The 21365-nt window shown below is 39.7% G+C and overlaps 1 protein-coding gene across 4 annotated transcripts in view; it reads left to right on the top strand.

Moving 5' to 3' along the window:
* The first annotated feature begins 1301 nt into the window (after positions 1 to 1301).
* Positions 1302 to 21365, top strand: part of SENP7 (SUMO specific peptidase 7) — a 111221-nt gene continuing 91157 nt past the window's right edge. For 3 of the 4 annotated variants that reach the window (XM_080918655.1, XM_080918654.1, XM_080918652.1), the window contains exons 1-3: positions 1302 to 1440; positions 7121 to 7173; positions 15007 to 15105. In XM_080918655.1, the coding sequence (XP_080774781.1) occupies positions 1401 to 1440; positions 7121 to 7173; positions 15007 to 15105 (192 nt within the window). In that variant the 5' untranslated portion in view covers positions 1302 to 1400. The remainder of the gene's footprint in view (positions 1441 to 7120; positions 7174 to 15006; positions 15106 to 21365) is intronic. The other variant, XM_080918653.1, reaches the window with a different exon arrangement.

The raw sequence follows: 21365 nt of genomic DNA, 5'->3' as shown, positions 1-21365 counted from the left end.
ATTGGTGGGGGCTCTGAGCATATCTTAGGGTTTTACTGCTGTGAACAGACACCATGACCAAGGCAAGTCTTCTATGGGCAACATTTAATTGGGGCTGGCTTACAGGTTCAGAGAGTTTAGTTCATGATCATCATAACATGGCAGCATCCAGGCAGGCATGGCATAGGAGGAGCTGAGAGTTCTACATCTCGTTCCAAAGGTAAACAGGAGAAGACTGGCTTCCAGGCAGCTAGGATGAGGGTATTAAACCCCACACCTACAGTGACACACCTATTCCAAAAAGGCCACACCTTTTTAATAGAATCATTCCCTTGGTCAAGCATATTCAAACCACCATAGACCACAAGGTCTTAATTCTAGTGGCTATACTGAGAACTGGCACACAGGAAATGAGAAGGGGAAACTGAGTCCTGGAATACATCACATTTCTGGCTTCAACTGGGTGGGAAGATTAAAACATTTGTCTTAATGCCACAAGGTGAGGGAGGGGAAAAAAGGTGTATTTCTTGCTCCGTGTGAAAGGGAGCAGAGGAAGTATAGTGGGAGAGAAGAGTGGAAATGGGAGACAGTAACAAGTGTCAGGTGCAGGGGAATCCTTGGTCCCAAGAGTGGATCTCTGGGAGAGCGTGAGGCTTAGCATAGTGCAGGAGTAGTAGAGGAAAGGCCAAGAAGCTAGGGGTCGTGTATTTGTGAATACGGACCGTAGGTGTTTGATATGCAACCACAGGTATATGTCAATGAAAAGCCATATGTCCAATCCGCTAGGTAAGGGAAATGAATGCTGGCGTTTATCTACCAGAAATCTAACTGCTGGGCCAAGACTGTTATTTTGGCTATTACGGACATCCTGAGGCCTCACAGTACCAAACACACACTTTATAATTGATAGAAAAGACTCATATTTGATTATTTCTTACACCTAACAACACTAAGAAAGACTGTATGTTGCTGTTCTTGTTTCTTAAGTTTGAGTAGGCTTCTTGAGAAATAGGAATACCAGACAGAGTAACTTCTACTTTTGGGGTAATTATGTTAAAATAAGCGGAGGTACTAGGTATTTTTAATTTTTTTGTCAACATAAAATTTAAAGCCAACGGATTAAAATCGTAAGCCAAGTTTTACTTTTCCTTAGCGACCCTGTTGGTGAAATTGCACGCCAGCATGGGCAATTGCTCGATTGCTCAAGATTGCTCGCACGCAAAACATGGCCCAGGAAGCGCGACCTCCGGCAGACGTGGGAGGGGCAAGGGACTTCCGGTCGGAGGGAGGCGACTGCCAGTGCGCAAGCGCGAATGCCACTTCTGGCTTTCTCTCTTCCCCTCCCCCTCCCTTCCCCAGCCCGAGGGGTCCTGAGGTGACAGCGCCTGGAAGTGGGACTGGAGGTGCCGGCGGAGGAGAAGATGGACAGGGCCAGGCCTGGGCGTCGGCGAGCTTCGTCAGGTGAGGAGAGCCTGCGCGAGGGCCGAGCGGACCGTGCTACCTGCGCGGCTGGCGGCTGCTCCGAGGCGCGGTGGGGAGGGGGAGAGGGCGGGAGGGAGCGGCGGGGGCGCGCATAATGGAGAGCTGGGGTGCCGGGCCCGCTGCTCTCGGGAAAGCCTCTGCCGCCTGCACCTTCTGCAGCCCTTTGCTGTGCTCCCCCCTCCCGGGACACTCTCCTTAATTGTCTTCGGTCCGCCGGTCTTCTCCGCTGGCCAGCCGCTATCCTGCCACGCCTTCCTCGTAATTCCACCCGCGTCCCCTTTCGCTCCCACCTACCCCCGCACAAGCTTTCCCTTTCCCCGGATTCTTTGACCCCCCCTCGCCTGGCCGGCTTTGCTCCTTCCTATGGCAGGTCGGAGAAGCTGCAAGCAAGGAAGGCGGGGCTTGTCGATCACCCCGCTGCTCCTCGAGTAAATAAATACTCCCGGCTGTCCCTCTGGTCCTACAGGCTCGTTTAATAGCATTTTTCTTTTTCCAGCCTCCTGCATCTTCCACAAGTGATTCGAAAGTCAAAGGATTTGAAGCCAGGTTTTTGTTGTTTTTAGTCTCAGCCCATTTTTGCTTGAAATTGTTTTAAGACTTGAAACTCAAGAACCTCTTAAGTTTTGCATAAAATTGAGATAGAGCTCCGCCCAGTCGACAAGTTATTGTTACACATCTCATCATAAGTGCACCTCATAAGTCCTCGAGTCAACTCATGAACAGTCTAGTACATAAAACAATGTTGATGAATTCATTGAGTTTTTGTTTTTCTTTTCTTTTTCTTTCTGTCTTGGAGAAAGGGTCTCCCTGGGTAACCCAGGATCGGGTCATATTCTCGGTCCCCCCTGCTTACTTACCTCTTCTGAATGCTGGAGTTACAGGCCAGCCAGGCCCTTATTTTTTGCTCTCTCTGGTTTTTCAAGACAGAGTTTCTCTGTGTAGCCCTGGCTATCCTGGAATTCAATTGTAGACCTGGCTGGCCTCCCAACTCAGAGATATATGCTTGCTTTTGCCCCCCATGTGCCGTGGGGCCGCCCGGCTCAGCTCAACCCATTTTAAATTTTATCACTGTACTATTTATTTTGGTAGAGCTAGTGTCAGCAGTTTCAGTGCCCGGTGGCAGTGTGTCAAACGCTGTTATCGTTGTTGAACTGAAGGCTATGAACCCAGATCCTGGGGCACTTGGTTTGACAGAGTTGAGATCCTAAGATCTTTTCATATGCAGTCCATGTTATCAATGTATTTGTCGTATTTTTGGGAGGGAAGGCTGTCATCATGTAGCCTTGGAGCTCAGGAGTCTCCTGCCTCAGACTTTTCTGCTAGGATGATAGGTGTGCTGTCATCATGCCAGGCTTTTTATTTTTCCTGTGTATTTTTAAAGATGCTAGCTGTTCTTTGCCTTTGAAATTATATGTTTGCAAGACATAAAGGTGCTTTTGTATGCATGTCTCCACAGATGAATTTTTGTGTTAATATTTCTGCTCCCTGGGGTCAAGTAAAATTGGCATACTAGAAAAACGCAGCATCTAGTATCATTTGAGAGTTTTTAAGTGTAGAACTTTAGGTTTAATCATAATCTCTGTTTATGATGCAGTTTCTTCTTAATAAATGTTTCATCTTGGTTCACTTCATTTACATGTGCTAGTGTGTTATATCAAGATAGTAACCTTTTCTTTTCATTGGCAATAATCTGTCCCCTTGGTTATACTCACTTACTGTGGTTATTGGTGGATATACTTTTAGAAACAACTTTGAGAGTTGAAAGTGGCTAATCTGAAAGCACCCTGGTATTTATGTTAGCTGTACTTCTAGGAAAGACCTTTTGGAGTGAATTTTGGGATTAAGACCTCAAATTTCTAGAAGCCATTGGTGTTCATGTCACTAGAGAATTTTTCCTCACGACTCTCCTTTGGAAATGGCCTTTCTACAGAGTAATGTGTTACCAGATCCATTCAGAAGCCTAATGCTTTCTATTCTTTACACCCCACCCCCGCCCCCTGCACCTCCAGTATGCCTCTAGTTGTATAAAGAAATTACTTAATAGTATATTTGGCTTTTCATATGTATATTAACAGAAACACATGGTCCTGCACTTGTTCTGTAGAACAGGCTGGTCTCAAACTCAGAGATCTGCCTGCCTTTGCCTCCTGGGTGCTTGGATTAAAGACATGTGCCACCATTCCTGTCTTAAAATATTTTCATTTTGATTTATATTTTTTATTTTGTGTCTATGAGTATTGTTCTTGCATGTCCACATGTGTACCATGCATGTTCCTGGTGCCTGTGATGGTCAAGAGAGGACATCAGACCCTTTGGAACTGGACTTACAGATAGTTGTGAGCTGCCATGTTGGTGTTGGGAATCAAATCTATGTCCTCTGTATGAGCAGCAAGTGTGCTTTAACTGCTGAGCCCTCTCTCCAGTCCTTGGAACCAGTTTGGAGCAGAGTAACATTACCTCCTTTTAGCATGACCCTGTTGTTTTCTTGACTTTTGTTTTCGAGTAAATCTCTTCTGCATGTACTCGTCAAAACCAATGGTCCAGCACTCTCACAGAGCTCAGCTCAGTCTGAGTTCTAGTTTGCAGGCGTCTGACGATGACATTGATGGACTGTGCCTTCTGCACCCTTTGCCTGACAAACTGATTCTTTCAAAAACCTTTTCAAGTGACTATTTTTGATTTATGGATGAAACTGGGATTTAAGAGTCATAAGCATCTGCTAGTAAGAACTAGTGTTAGAAATGGGACCAGAATTAAACAGTATCTATAGGGTTAACGTCTTTTACTGACATTTTATGTTAATTATCCCTACTTTGGGAAAAAAAAAACTTCCATGGCTAAAAATAACTAGTTTGAGTTTAAAACCAAAGACCCAAAAATACCTTCAGGATTGCTAAATTCTTTGTGTGCTCTTGTATATTGTGGCTCATGAAGAAAGTGGCTTTCAAGAGTGTAGCAGTGAGGGGCTGAAGGGAGGGGAGGAAAGGGAGAAACTGATATAATTCTGTTTCAGTTCCATCTTGAGGTATTAGTGTCCCCACGATACATTTTTCTACCATGCATCAGTTGGTCCAGGTGATCCCTGTTTTGCAGCATTAGAAGTATAATGGGATCTGGACCAGCAAGTTCTTCAGTGACAGGGTCCTAAGGGCGATAACCAGGGGATGAGCAGATAAGAGGACAGCAGGGCTCAGAAGGTCTTGCACAAGCTGTTATGCCAAGCAAGTTTATCAAGAAGTACAGCATTTTATATACAGTTTTTAGGGGAAAATGACAAAGTCACCAGAAAACTATCATATAATGGGACAGTCTGCAAGAAGCTAATCAAGCAGTTTTTCATAAAGAACACTAGAAAACTCAAGTGCATCACAGACCAAGTGCTCATTGGCTTTGGGAGGGAAGAGTCGGGTTCTCAGGATCTGTAAAACAGCAGCTTCTCCAAGCCCCTGGGCATTACTGGCCTTGCCAAGCATGTATCTGTTTTAGAAAAGGGACTAAATTTCTTTTTACATCAGGACTTTAGGGAAAGTCCCGAACTGGCCCATGATCTGTTCCTCAAAAGCAATGGACTGTGATTAAATTCAAATTGAAAAGCTGCAATTAATCATGGTGAATCTGCATTATTTTCAAGATGATACTTAAGGCAGTTGAAGTGAGTGGAGTTGTCCATAGAAAGTATAAAGGGCTAGGCATGGTGGCACACGACTTTAATCCCAGCACCCTGTAACTTTAAAGCCAACCTCGTCTATATAGCAAGGTCTAGGCCAGCTAGGCCTACATCAGAGAGAAAAACCCTGTCTCAAAAAACAAAAGCAAACAAAAAACCCCAAAACAACAACAGCAAACCCCAAAACAAAACAAGGTCAGATAATTTGAAAACAAGAAAATAGACATTGGCAAGCAATTAGGTAGGTGGACTAGGAATAGGTTTAGGAGGAGAGGGTGGGAATGTTAGTATTTCAGAGACGGTCATGTGAGGGATTTGCCAGTAGAGGTTACTTTTCGTGGTGGATGTGGTCTGATAGCAACAGAAGAAGGCAGATCTCCTGATGCTGAAGGAACTAACTGATGGGAGGAAGTAGGCCACAGGAATGAGCTGAGAAGGGGAGAGGAGGGAAAGTTTCACAAGTTGGAGTAGGGAGACAGGGTTAGAAACGGATATAAAGACTGATGGGCAGAGGACTAGAAAAGGTCAGCCGAGAGGAAGACGGCTAAGGTGCATCAGGTAAGCTGTAGTTGACAGGCTGAGGTGCTGGAAGAGGGGGATGAAGTAAATTTAATGACATGGAGAAGGGGATGAAGACAAACATAGATACGGTCTGAGGAGTTAGTATTGCCTTCACAGCTTGCTGTGAAATAGGCAAGGTATTAGGAAAATGGAGTTTTAAAATCTGAGCCCAGGAATAGGAGGTTAAGTTGGGTTGAATAGAGCACAAACGAGATTTCAGAGTTTTAAACTGTGAGTTTGCAGCACCTGGGAGGCAGAGGCAGGTGGATCTAAGTTCAAATCTACACCGCCTGTGAAGACTAGTGTAGCTCTGTTCTATAATCCTAGCCCTGGTGGATAGACACTGAAGACGCATGGACCCGTTGACTGCTGGCCTTCCAGGTCTGATGACAAACCTCAGATAAGGCAGTGAGAGATACAGCAGGACACCTGATGTCCTGTTTTCACTACATACTCTAAGATGTGTGCAATTTGCACACATGCCTGTATACACCCTACATGTCCATTACATACAAGTACTCCAACATAAAAACAAAAAATTGCTTCTCCATAATTTATCGACAGAAATTGGTTTCTTGCTGAATTACAGTAATAAGATACAAGTAGACAGATGACTTAGTGTTATGTGTATAAGCATGCGTGTTTATGCAGCTTTTATTATGAAATCTGCTATTCAGTTTGGTAGGTTACAGTTATTATTTTTTTGAACAGGATCTTACCATTAGCCCTGGCTGTCCAGGAACTTGGTATGTAGACCACGAGGCTGGCCTTGAAATCACAGAGACCCACCTGCCTCTTCCTCCTGAGCGTTAGGATTAAAGGTGTGTTTCACGGTGCCCTGATTGTGGGAAATCTTGGCTTGTGTCTGATTTGCTCAGTATTATTCATACTCATTGCTTAGCTCGTTACACCTGACATGAGCGGCACTTGATAGCTGTCAAGCAAATATTTGCCTAGTGAGAGAATTCACATAAGTGAAACCCACAGGGGAAAAAAAAACCCACAGGAAGTCTGAAAAATGTTGATGAGAAAAGAGTTAAAGTGTTTCCGTTTATGCAGTGGGGGGGGGGGGGTGGGAAGGGGAAGAGAGAGACAGAGAGACAGACTTAGAGATAATCTCACCTCTGCTCCCTATCACCAGCATTGGCCTAATCATCTGATTCTACCACGGGTATGAAATTCTTATCAGGAAATTTCTGTTTAGTTCTTCTGAATTGTCCTCATGCTGGAGACATTTGTGGCGACCTGTTATACTGACACATGACAGACATTTTGGTCTTTAGGCATAGCCCCTTTAGGGTCTATAAGACACATCAGTGTATTATAAGCTTAACCATTTTAAATAAGGGTAAATATAGAAGGATCCTGATCATTCAACTATGTCATCTAGATAATAAGTAATTATTTTTATTATGTCTCTCATTTTTGTAGAGATTGTTACAGAGGGAAAAAGGAAAAAGTCATCACCAGCTGATTTACAGAAGGTACGTGTTCATGTGTTTATGGTCTTTGAAGTTGCTGAAACCAATACCACTGCTATTTTCTTTTTAGTATAATTAAAGTATACTGTAAAACTTTAACCAGTGTTTTAGGGAAATTCTGTATTCTAATTGACTGAGGGTTGAGCGTGGAACTCTTTCTGGGACTTAAGTTATTACATAGTAATAAGTATACCTTCCAGTGCTCATTTTAGATTTTATATAGAGCATAGTTCAGTGCTTCTTTGGGAAATGAATAGCATGTCTCATGTTCATTTATTAATAATTTAGATTTAGAAGACTTATATTCATGATATATGCTGAAAATGATACCTGGGCTATACTCTTGTTTCTGTTTATTTAATTTAGGTTTTTAATTAATTAATTAATTATTATGTATATGGGTATTTTGCCTGTATATATGTCTGTGCATCACAAACATGATTGATGCCTGTGGAGTCTAAAAGTCTGTATTGGATCCCTTGGGACTAGAGTTTCCGATGGGCAGCTGGTGCTCTTAACCCAAGAGCCAATTCTCTAGAACCTATGCTTTTTAAAAAAAATTTAAAATTTAGTTTTATTTTATGTCCACTGTATTTTGTCTGCATATATGTCTATGTGAGAGTGTTGGGTTCTCTGGAATAGGAGTTACAGACAGGTATGAGCTGCCATATTGGTGCTGGAGATTGAACCCAGGTCCTCTGAATGAGCAGGTAGTGTTCTTAACCATTAAGCCATCTTTCCAGTCTGTGCTTTATTTTTCTTGAAACAGCACCTCATATAGCACAGGGTAGCTTTGAGCTCACTATATGGCTTCGAATGATTCTTCTGTTCTACCTCCCAAGTACTAGATCACAGTATATCAGAATGTATCATTAAAAAAAATTATTCACTTATTCCGTATAAGCCAACATTAGCAAAACCAATTACTAATTTCTACTTATATAGCATGTTTTTAAAGTCATGCTTTAAAAAAAAGTGACCCCCTCAGCATTTTGTGATTTAAATATAGGAATAGCCTGATTTACATAATAAGTATTAATTATTTATTAGATAAACCTTTTGTTTTCAGACTCTCTTTTATTCATGTATTATTATTATTATTATTATTATTAGAGACAGGGTTTTAGTATGTATCTCTGGCTGTTCTAGAACTCACTTTGTAGACTAGGTTGCTTCAAACCCACAGAGATCAGCTGCCTCCCAAATGCTGGGATTAAAGGCACTCAGTACTATTTCTGGCTACATGTTTAGCTTTAATTTAGAACATTTTAAAAAATTTTAATGCAGTTGTAGCATTTTTCCAGGAGGGTGATGGGAGGGAATCTGTAGTGTCTTAGATGACCACATAGAGAACATTGTTTCAGGTATTGGTTTTCATTGGTTGACATTTGCAGGGGGTTGTGGCTTAGAGTTTTACTGCTGTGAACAGACACCATGACCAAGGTCAGTCTTATAATGAACAGCATTTAATTGGGTCTGGCTCACAGGTTCAGTGGTTCAGTCCATCATCAAGGCCGGGAGTAGGTCAGCATCTAGGCGGGCATGGTGCCGGAGGAGCTGAGAGTTCAACTTCTTCACCTGAAGGCCACTACTGGAAGACTGGCTTCCAGGCAGCTAGGATGAGGGTCTTATTGTCCACACCCGCAGTGACACACCTACTCCAGCAGAGCCACATCTTCTAATAGAACCACTCCTCGGGCTTGGTATTGGAGAGCCATTGGCATTTGTTCATTTTCTCTTGCCAGCCTTGTTCAGTATCAGCTTTCGACAGAAAGTACAAGAGCAAACAGACTGCAGATGAGCTTGAGAGAGAATAAGGGGGAAGCTGACCGCTCTCTTTTCTTTCATCATCTGCATTATTATTATTATTAATTTTTAAGTTAAGAGTCTCACTGTGTTGTCCTGGCTGACTTGGAATTCTTTCTGTAGATTAGGCTGGCCTCAACTTCACAGAGACAGCCTCTGCCTCCCAAGTGCTAGGATTAAAGTTATTTGTGCCCAGGAGTTTGAGGCTAGCCTGGGAAATAGATCCATAATACTGAACTAATACATCGCTGTCAAGTTCTCTTCCCTGAGTTCTCCTGCTCTTTCCTCCTTTCCCCTTCATCCGTTTTCACAGTGTTGAGGATCGAACCCAGAGCTTGGAAAATGTTGAAGATGTACTCTGCCACTAAAGCCACACCCCTTTTCATACTTTTTATGTGACCTTTTTTTTTTTAAACAACTTTATTTTACAAAACAAAGATAAATATACAGATTTTAAGCATTGTTTGCATAAAATTATACAATACATTTTTGTCAGTACTTTTTTTTCAGATTTTAAAATAATTTTTACATAAAACTATGAATATATTTTTTAGTCAGTACTTGATTTTTTTAAAGGTTTGATAGTATGCATTGAAAACTTAATAGTTAAATGAGCATAAAGTACATGTAAAACAAAATGTAACATGGAAATAGTCAAAGTTTTCTTGTTGTATAGAGATTTTTTTGTTTTGTTTTGTTTTCTTTATTTCTTGGACTTCATACAGTCTGTGAGTTGTTTCTGGGGCAGTGTGAGCCTCTGGGGTTAGCATCCCACTATCAGTGACTGCATATTATGTCTGTTCTTTTGTGACTGGGTTATCTTACTCAGGATGATATTCTCTAGATGCAGCCATTTTCTTAAGAATTTGGTTAAGTCATTGTTTCTGGTGGCTGAGTAGTATTCCATTGTGTAAATGTACCACAATTTTTGTATCCATTCATCTTCTGAAGGACATCTGGGTTCCTTCCAGCTTCTGGCTATTATAAATAGAGCCGCTATGAACATTGTGGTGCATATATCTTTGTTGTGTACTAAGGTGTCTCTGGGGTATATGCCCAGAAGTGGAATAGCTGGGTCTTCAGGTAGTATTATGTCCAATTTTTTGAGGTATCGCCAGACTGATTTCCAGAGTGGTTGTATTAGTTTGCAACCCCACCAACAGTGGAGAAGTGTTCCTCTTTCTCCGCAACCTCGCCAGCATCTGTTGTCATCTGAGTTTTGGATCTTGGCCAATCTGACTGGTGTGAGGTGGAATCTCAGGGTTGTTTTGATTTGCATTTCCCTGATGGCTAAGGATGTAGAGCACTTCCTCAGATATTTCTCAGCCATTCGATATTCCTCAACTGAGAACGTTTTGTTTAGCTCTGTACCCCATTTTTTAATAGGGTTATTTGATTCTCTGGTGTCTAGCTTTTTGAGTGCTTTGTATACCTTAGATATTAGGCCTCTATCTGATGTGGAGTTGGTAAAAATCTTTTCCCATTCTGTTGGCTGCCGTTTTGTTTTCTTGACAATGTCCTTAGCCTTACAGAAACTTTGCAATCTCATTAAGTCCCATTTGTTAATCTTTGACCTTAGAGCTTGAGCCATTGGTGTTTTGTTCAGAAAATTTTCTCCTGTGCCTATATGTTCTAAGGTTTTCCCTACTTTCTCATCTAATAGTTTCAGTGTATCTGGTTTAATGTGGAGATCTTTGATCCACTTACACTTGAGCTTTGTACAAGGAGATAAGAAAGGGTCTATTTTCATTCTTCTGCATGCTGAGTGCCAGTTGGACCAGCACCATTTGTTGAATAGGCTGTCCTTTTTCCATTGAATGTTTACGGCGCCTTTGTCAAAAATCAGGTGACATATATGTGAGGGCTTATTTCTGGATCTTCTATTCTATTCCATTGATCCACATGCCTATTTCTGTACCAGTACCATGCAGTTTTCAGCACAATTGCCTTGTAATATAGCTTGAGGTCAGGGAGACCTTTTTATTTCCAAATAACTTATGCCTCAGAAAAGTTAACAGAAATAGGACAAAATTCTTCTGTACTATCTGTTCAGTTTATTCTGATGTTAATATCTCCATTGTGTTTGTTATACCTTCTTAATTTCCTTGTCTATCACATTTTTTAAAGTACTGTTTTTATAGCCATGACACTTGGGAAAAGAACTAGGTAATAATTTATAGAATATTCCTCAACCTGAATGTATATGTGTGTGTGTGTGTGTGTGTGTGTGTGTGTGTGTGTATGTGTGTCTTACTGTTTGTTTGGCTAACACAGTATCTCTTGCTTACTCCCCTGTATGGTTACTCATTTTCTCCTTATCATTAGTAGGTGTCTTGGAAAAGGCTGCAATGCCCACTCTTTTGCCAATTATTAGTGGATCTTGGTTGAATTTTTTAGTGATTTTCTGTTTCCTGTATTTGTTGTCTTTTGGCCAAGATCAAGTATAGTATGTGTCTTCTGTATTCTTTCCTTCCTTCCTTCCTTGTTTTTTTTTTTTTTTTTTTTTTTTTTCTTTCTTGAGACAGAGTTTCTTCCTGGCTATCCTGGAACTCTTTGTAGACCAGGCTAGCCTCAGATCCACAGAGAAACCCGCAGAGATCTGCCTCCTGAGTGCTGGGATTAAAGGTGTGCATCACCATGTCTGACCCCTTCTTCATTTATATCAAGTCCTCAGACACTTATTTCATTCTGTTTATTATAATGCTGGTCAAAGTTTTCCAGTTTGGGTAATAGGTTATTTTTATTTTTTTAAAAAGATTTATCTATTTGTTATATATAAGTAAGTACACTGTCACTCTCTTCAGACACACCAGAAGAGGGCATCAGATTTTTATTACAGATGGTCGTGAGCCACCATGTGGTTGCCAGGATTTGAACTCAGGACCTCTGGAAGAGCAGTCAGTGCTCTTAACCACTGAGCCAGCTCTCCAGCTGGCAATAGGGTATCTTTCAGATTGGCTTTAGTATTCCCTTGTGTGTCTGCATTTATATGTGTATTCATTTGTGTGAGTGCATGTCCCAAGGGCATGTGTATGCATACATATGGAGGACAGCCTCAAGTGTCATTCTTTGGGCATTTCTCTCCCCACCCCCACAACTTTTGCACGATCTCTTTCTGTCTTGGAATTTGAGAAGTAGGCAAGGTTGGCTGCTCAGTGAACCCCAGGGACTTGTGGATTTCTACCTCTCCAGTGCTAGGATTGTAAGTGTGAGTCACCACACACACTCACACACACACGTTTATATTTATACATATACATATGTTTAATGTGAATTCTTGGGACCAAATAAAGGTTTCTGTGCTTTCAAAAAAAGTAGTGTACTGAAAAGTCTATTTTTCCAGCCCCCCCCTGTAGCCTTTTAACATAGTGCTATTTTTTTGAGTGCTTTCATTTTAGCATTATGTTTTGGGCACTGCAGGATGTCAATTTTGTTAGTTAGCCTATTGCTATGCATACTTATTAGAGAAACAGTTTAAAGGAAGGAAATTTTATTTTGCCCCATAGTTTCAGAGATTTTAGACTTTGGTTTTAGGCTGTGGCAAGGCAGAAACATCATGGAGGAAGGGCATGGTGGAGAAAAGCTTTTCACTCCAAGGTATGCAGGAAGCCAAGAGGAAGCAGAAGTGGTCCAGGGCCAGAATAGCTGCTTCAAAGGCATGCCCCCAGTGAGCTACTTCCCTACCGAGGCTTCACTGTCTACAGTTTCTCTGCTTTCCAGTCATCTCTTGAGATTTTTGAACCATCATTTAGTTATGGGCTAAGTCCGCTCTCATGGTTTAAATCTCTGTTAAATCTCTGGGGACACTCAGGTGTGTTTTACTAATCTCAGTGCAGTGTCATGAAGACTGTCTGTCACACTTGCATTTTGTTTTTAAAAATTGAAGAATTACATTTAGGAAGCCAGATCTAGGTGCGGTACATACTTTTGGTACTGGAGTAGTTACATTGGTTCCAGGCGTTTTCAGTAGAAAGAACTAGAAAATGCATATGTGCATTTGAACTTACTTCCCCATCTTTCTGTCTGTACAGATATTAAAAAATAAGTCCACTATTGAGACTTCAGATTCCAGTCCAATATTGTTAGTCTTACTCAAGCCTTCTCTTTTCTTATTTTTAATGTTCTTGTCTATTAGCAATGATATATTTTCTTTTTAAAATATTTATTAATTCTTTGAGAATTGTATAAAGTCATAGACCTGCCCACATTTAAAGGGAAGGAATATGATTTTGCTGTTTTAGGGCTGTTGGTATCACATTACAAGATGATTATGTGGTGTGGTCAGTCTTGATACTGAGTTCCAAGTAGGGCTATTCTTGAAAAATACAATCTGTATTACCTGCGTACTAGAGGGTTCATGGATTTGAACAGCCTGAATTCTTTGTCTTACTTCTTATTTCCTAATTGAAAATGTGAAGTGCTAGGCCTGGTGGAACCACCCAATAATTCCAGCTCCTCAGGAAGCTGAGGCAGAAACAGAATTTTATACTTGCCTATACTACAGCGTGAGTTCAGCTTCTACTTAGGTAACTCAGTAAGACCTTCCCTCAGATTTACACATTACTAAAAGGGCAGAGGTATGGCTTAGTAATAGAGTAATTGCATCTCATGTAGGAGGCCCTTGGTTTGGTCCTCAACAGTATACAAAAATTGAAGTAAATGATTTAAAGATACATTTTTTTTCAAGTGAAAAATTATAAAGAAATATCTTTTAATATGGAAAAGCAATAAATAGGAAGTTACTGGTACTCGGGAAGACGAGCTGTTTCTTAGAGAAGCTAGCAATGTAAGAGTTGAGATATACTTTCTTCAAACTCATCGTGTCCTCCTGACTCAGGCTTTCTTACAGAAACACTTGTAGATTAAAGGTTATAGTTGATATTAGTGTCAGTTTGGGGAGGAGTTAATTGGCAATTGAGGCTGGAGCTGTGTTACCTGCTAAGCAGGCGCTCTGCTACTGAGCTGGGGTTCCCTTCTAAAAGATTATTGCACGCTACTTAATGTATAAGTTTTAGGTAATGTAAGGTTTAAACTAATGATTTCTGACTTGTTGTATTTCATGCATTAATTTTTAAAATCTAGGTTATTGTGACAAATATATCTCAGAGATACAAAAGCCATTAAGTGCTGAGTGTAGTGGACAGAAGCCTGTAATCCCATCACATGAAGGCAGAAACAGGAGGATTGCCACAAGTGTGAGGCCAGCCTGATCTTCTTGGTTAGTTCTATGACAGCTGGGCAGCACAGAAGGACCTTTTCTAAAGAAAAAGACGAAAAGGAAGGAAATGAGCCAGGACCCACAGTTTAGGAGTGTTGTGCAGTTTGAAGAAGAAATCTGTACACACAAATAACGATGGTATGGACTGAGTAATATAAATAATTTAATTAAATGTACTAGGCACTAACACACAAAGAAAGGAACGGCTTCAGATAAGGCTAAATATTATTCAGACAAGTCTGGAGTATTTAATAAAAATAAATTCAGAGAAGAGCAATCTAGGTTGAAGAAATAGTATGCAAACATATCTAGTTTATATATAGTGTATAAAAATATCTAGATTATATATAGTATATAAATTATCTATATAAAATAATGCAACATGTCTTAAGAAAGTTTAGCAACCCAATAAAGTTGAGTTGCAGAGTTATCTGGGTAATGTGAACCGGCCCTGAATGTACAGAGTTTTACTTAGAAGTGACGAGTGCCATTGTTCTATTTTGTATGTTACAGTTATGAAACACTTTGTGTTTTATATAACTGTAGCTTACATTAGAAAGATTAGAAGGTGAAGAGACTAGTCTAGAGAATAGTGTTTGGAAGCTAGTGTGATTCTTTGTTTACTTATTTTATAATCATCAGAAGATATTACAATTGTATTTAATTTCTTATAAATTAAGCATTTAATTTAAATCTTTAAAAATGATTAGAATATTTATGTAGAGTAATAGAAAATGCCTCTGTTAGTTGATTTAGTTTTTTTTTTAAAATATATTTCAGTTAAACTAATTATTTTCTTGTCCTGGTTTCAGATAACAAAGTTGTTAACTGTAAAGTCAGAGGATGGTCTTGCTCAGTCACCAGTGTCCAAACTCAGAGACTCAGAATGCTGGGATTTCCCTCTGAAGGGGGTAAATTAACTTTTAAAGTATATTGCTGTGTTTGATTTATTTAAAATATTTTATTATATAAATTTTTATTTTATTATATGTCCTTTAAATTTTTCTCTGTAATTAAAGGTTTAATAATAGCTTATTTCTAATAAATGTTAAAATAAAACTTGGAGATTAGGATCTTGGGTCTTCAGTTAAAATAGTGTATGTATGGTTAATTTATGAAATTTAAATCTCATTCTAAAATAAATAATCTTATGGTCACTAAAATTTTAGGTTTAGTAAAGTTATTTGTTCTTTCCTCATTAAAAAATCCATTATCTCTTAATTGTTACTCTAACTGCATTTCAAAATGAACTCTGGGGACTGGGAAGATGGCTCGATGGTTGAAAGCACTAGTTACTCTTATAGAGGACTTGGGTTTAGTTCCCAGCACCCACATGATGGCTTACAGCTGTTTCTGACTCCAATGCCCTCTTCTTACCTCTGCAAGCATCAGGCATGGTGCACAGACATACATGAAACTAAATACCCATATATACATAAATGTGTATATATATGTGAATATATATATAATACACATATATACATGCATATGTGTATATATATGTATCCAAACACCCACATAAATATACACATACACATATACATACACATACACACTTATATACAAATGCTTATACATGATTTTTTTTTTATATTCACACATGAAACTTAGAAAGAGAATGCTTTTTAAAAACTTTATGGTTATATATCTAGACTTTAGTATTATCACAATTAGTTATTAGTGTAGGTCTGATAACCCCCTGATAATGAGAGTTACTAATAGTATCACTTTGTTATTTTTGCTGTTTGAGATAGGCTCTGGCTATGTTGCATAGACTGGTCTCGAACTGTTGGGCTAATGGGAATCCTCTTCTTTTAGCATCTTTAGTATATGGGACTACAGGCATGTACTACTGCACCTTGAATTAGCACTTCTTTCTTTTTTGAGATAGACTCACAAACTAGCCCAGGCTGGTTTAAAATTCTTAAGCTTCTTGTTTCTTATATATATATATATATGTATGTATATATATATAGAATACTATACTTTCTCTTTTTTTGGTATGTGTATGTGTATCCTGTGTTAATGTGTGTATGGGGTATGGATACACTTGTATGCAGTGGCTAGAGGACAGTTTCATTAGTGCTTCCTCAGGTGATGTCCTTCCCTTCCTTTATTCCTTTTTCTTCCTCCTTCCTTCCTCCTTCCTTCCTTCCTTCCTTCCTTCCTTCCTCTTTTTTCTTTCTAACAAATTATTTTATTTATTTATATTCTAAATGTTGCCCCCTTCCTAGTCCCCCCTCCCAGTGTTCTGTACCCTGTCTCCCCTCCCTTTTGTCTCTGAGAGGGTGCTCTCCAACCCCACCCCACATATTTTTTCCATTTAAAAGACAGGATCACTCACTGGTCCGGAACTAACCAAGTAGGTTAGGGATCCTCAGCACCAGCATTGCTCACTCCTCTTCTTTTAAAAAGTGGGTTCTGAGATTGAACTCAGGTCCTAGTGTTTGCAAAGTGGGCTCTTCCCTACTGAATTGAGTCCCCTTGCCATTCTCAGTTTACCTCTCTGTTCATGGCTGAATAGCGCCCCTCATTCCATTCCTTCGTGGGAGCCTTTGTTTGGCTCTGTTTGGAAAGAGAGAGCTCCAGGGATTATGGGTGTGCTTTTGGAAGATGAGCTATTATTCCACCCTATTTTGAATAATAAAGATATTTTTTTTCTCTATGTGTTTGTCCATCTTTGATGGATCATGCAAATGCCTAGTGTGCATGTAGAGATCAAAGGACGGATTTGTGGGCGTCGGTTCTTTTCTTCCACTTTAATGAGGGTTCTGGGATTGAGCTGAGGATGCCAGGCTAGTGTGGTGTAGTGTAGTGGTTATTCACAGAACCATCACAGCAGGCTGCTCTGCCTTCTGGTCAATGATTATTTTAATTCAGGACAAGATCTCATTGTAGCTCAGGGTAGCTTAGACTCACCATGTAGCCCAGGCTGCCCTGGAACTTGTAGTAATCATCTTGCCTCAATCATTACCTAGATTATAGATTTGAGCCACTTGGCTACTTTATTAAAACTATATCAAGATACATTTCTGTCATTAAAATGACACAGGGATGATCTGGATGGCTCAGTACTTAATAGTATTTACTGGTCTTGTAGGACCTGAGTTCAGTTTCTATTACCCAACATCAGGTGGATTACAATCCCCTATAATTGCAGTTCGAGGGAATCTGACACAAATGTAGCCCCACAGAGACACATAATTAAAAATAAAATTAAAAACTGAATAGAAAGAAAATTGCCTTGTAAGCTTATATAGCTCCTTGATTTATTTAGCTTTTTACACAAGGACATTTTTAACATATAGGATGCATTGTATGTTGAGTGTATTTTCCCACATACAGTTTTATCTCTACTCTTCCTTTTGTCCTCTTTGTTCCCCTACACATTTAAACTTTCACATACATGATTTTGTGTATCTATATAAAAATCTTGGAGTGGATAAAAATGAAGTATTTTTCTTCTTCTGAGATTGACTTAATTTCCTTATGAACATCTCCAATTGTCTCAATTTTGCTGCAAGTAATATAACGTCACTGACTTTATGTCTAAACAATATATATTACATATACATATATATATATATATATATACACACATAGATCTATATAATATACATATACAGACTGTGTTTTCCTTAGCTGTTCCTCTGTTGTTGGCCACTGAGATTGGTTGTGTAATGTTGCTGTTGTAGTAAGTGTTGTAGAATAGTACTGCAGTGTTGACGTACAAACATTTCTGTGACATGTCAACTTTGGGTCCTTTGGTAAATACCAAGGAGTGTGGTAAAGCTGAGTCCTATAGTAGCCCTGTGCTCATTCCCATAGCTGCTAGACTAACTCTTCCCGCCACCAGACGCTCTCTTATGTCTACATCTTTACTTGCAGTTGTTGCTGTTTGTCTTCCTCATTACTGCCATTCTTATTAGGCCAAAATGGAACTCAATGAATTTTGATTTGAATTGATAGGTAGTGACTTTGAATGTTTTTTCATGTGATTATTGGCTATTTCATCTTTAGAGAACTTTTAAACTTCACCCCATTTATCATTTATTGATGGTGTTATTTGATTTTTTTTTTCTTTTTTAAGATGGGATCTCATTGTGTAAACCTGGCTGGTCTAGAACTGGTGGATCCAGTTGAGCTCAAAATTATAAAATTACCTGCCATGGCTTCTCTGACTGCTGGGATTAAAGAGACATGTACCAGTTTGCCTAGTTGAGTTTCTTGGTTTCTTGTTTAATATTTTGAGTTTCTTGTATATTTTAGATCTAAATCCTGTTTTACATATATAGCTAGCAAAGATTTTCTCTTATTCTGGAGAGTATTTACTTGAACAAAAATTGCCTTGGCATTCCACAGTTCTTATTCTGTGTCCCTTGTCAGTGTGGGTCTCTGTGTAATCACCACCTACTGTAAATAGAAGCTTGTCAGATGGGCATCATGATAAGTCATTAGGAGTTGGTTTAATACTATTCACATTGAATAGCATGATAGTGCTTAGTTCTCCCTGGGGGCTTATGACCTGTCAGGTCAAAGGTTCTTGGTTTGATAATGGTGCCAAGTATGGATTTCATCTTGTGGAGTGGGATTTAAATTCCACTAGAAGTGCTTGATTGCTCATGCTGGTCATGCCTTGACAGGCCAAATCATTGTAGCTTGTAAGGTTCACAGTGATGGAAGATTTATCGCTATCCTCCAGTGCCCACTGTGGGAAATTAAAGTCCAATTCAAGATTCAGCAGACCAGAGGACACTAGCAGACCACACAGTGCCTTGACTAGCATTCTGTGCAGCTTTTATCCCAGAAGGTTCAAAGTTCAAAGCAGGAACAGAGAAACAGTGGAAACATACAGACTAGTTCTCATCACTATCACCAGATGTGCTCAGATATACAAGGCATCATGTCTGAATGGGGGCTGTTTGCATGATACCCCTGAACATGCTAAACTGCACCAATGAAGAGGTGACAGGAAACATGTCGTCTTTGACATTCCTTGGGCAGACAGAGGCTTTCCTCCAAGGGCTTTAGACAAAGTTCTGGGGTTCACACAGTAGGATAGTGTAGGAAAGTCTGTCATATGGAGGCTGCTAAGAAGGAAGATTCCTGTTACTTCTGTTAGTGTGCATAGCACCATCCAGCACTATGAAACCTGCCCAGTAAGGGATGAAGCCTCCCGGTCTGTAATGAGTATTACCATCAAGTACTAGAGAGGAGCCGAGAGCAAAGGCAACACATGTAATGACTGTTTAGCTTGAAGGAAATGTGTGTATTGTAATTCCCAAGGGTTCATGGAAGAGAGGACAGAAAGTCAGAGGTGGTAAAATGACTACAGGGAGACATTATCTTTTAGGCAGAGCAGGGAATCTGCAAAAATGAATTCACAGTGGTTATAACAACATGTATAAAATCTGTGCAGATCAGATTTAAGCGTGCACACAATCTCACCCCTGGCTGTTAAGCTATTGGCAATTTTTAGTTGCTGGAAGAGGGAGAGTGAGTTTCTCTAAGAGTGTAGCTCTTAGGAAGAAGACCACACTCCACTGGAAGACCACACATCCAAGAATATTTGTGCAGCACAAACTGCTACTGAAGATTTTAAAAAAGAGAGAGATAAAGTTGAGTGAGTAGGGAAGCATATGATCAAGACACATATGAAGCGCTTCAAAAAAAAAATTCCTTGACTTCATAGAAGCTTTTTAATTTTATGGTATTTCATTTGCCAGTTTCAGTATTATTTTCTGAGTGCCTTGGCATTTTTTCTCTTGCAGTTTTCAATATTTTTTTATTCTGCATATGAAATATTGTGACTATAATATGATATCTTCTTTCTTGTCTGTGTTGTGTTCTTAATGCTGTTTATACATAGATAGCCATTTTCCCCTATATCTGACTACATTTCTGCTATGATTTTATTAAAAATGTTTCTATGCTGTTAGTGTGAAATTTTGTTATGCCAATTATTTGTAGATTTTATCTTTTCAGTGTCTCATGGATCTTGAGTAGACATGTTTTGTATTTTGTGTGTGTGTGTATGTGGTTGCATGCACTCTGTGTATTGTCTGTGTGTGGGTGCATGTGCTGCAGCATGCCTGTATGATCTCAGAGGAAAACTTGTGGCAGACAGTTCTCTTCTACCATGTGGGAGATTGAGCTTAAACCTAAAGGCTTTGTAGCAAATGCGTTTAGTCACTGTTTTGTCTCTCTAGCATTTACTCACTTTTTTTTTTTTTAGTCAGTACTCTGATAGTGTTTCATTTTAAATTCTATTCCCTGCCCTGTGATTAGAAAAAAGAATGTGGTCAGTCTGCTCCCACAGTTTCTGTACTTTACAAACCTGGTATTCAATGTTTGTTCTCATACATAACTGCCTTTCAATTAGACTCATAAGCTAAACATATGATTTTAAAAACAAAGTGGCTCATGTTGGTCCATCCCAGTCACCACTTGGTCCTAGACATCAGCCATGATTTTGGGCCTGCTTGAAAAGACCTATGTAGGACAGGAGAGAGCAAGGGAGGTCTACAGGTTATGGGTAACTTTATAGCTTCTAGAGGCCCCATCACCTAACTGCTACCACTCAGGAGTCATTTTTGCCATCAAACTAGCTGAGGCCTCTCCTTGACTTTTTTTTATAATTCTCCATGGTTTCAGCTGAGGATCAGGAGTCAACAGTCTTGAGGATAGGCTGCTTAGGGGGTGCCCATGGGGACACAGGCTTGACATGCATTCTCTAGCTCTCATATGGTTCATCGGAGTCAAGCACAACATACATCTTCTTATCCACACATCAACCAGGCAAATGGATTATAGATGGCCAGAGTTTGCTCATGCGCAGGTGTGTGGTGACTTGGCCATACACATTACTTTAATTCACCAGACTTGAGCATCAGATCTGAACCACTTGGGCTGGCTCAAAAGCTCCTACAAAGCTCTAGTGGAGAATTTTGTACTTGAAATCCCAGACCATGTCCTGAACACAGTGTTCTGTTACCAAGGTATGAAGGTGTCATTGTCTAAGTTGTTGAGACAAAGGTGAGAGCTTTGGTGAAGATATCTTAGGCTCTTCAGAGAAACCTTTGTTTTAAAATTAGCATCAAGTTCTTTTATTTTTCAGATTGGAAATTTGATGCCATATATATATATATATATATTTTATCGCCTGGTTCTC

Source organism: Micromys minutus (genome assembly GCF_963924665.1).
Source record: "Micromys minutus genome assembly, chromosome: 7".
In the NCBI taxonomy this organism is placed as follows: Eukaryota; Metazoa; Chordata; class Mammalia; order Rodentia; family Muridae; genus Micromys; species Micromys minutus.
Note: the sequence above shows the minus strand (reverse complement) of the source record. Positions and strands in the feature narration are given on the sequence as shown.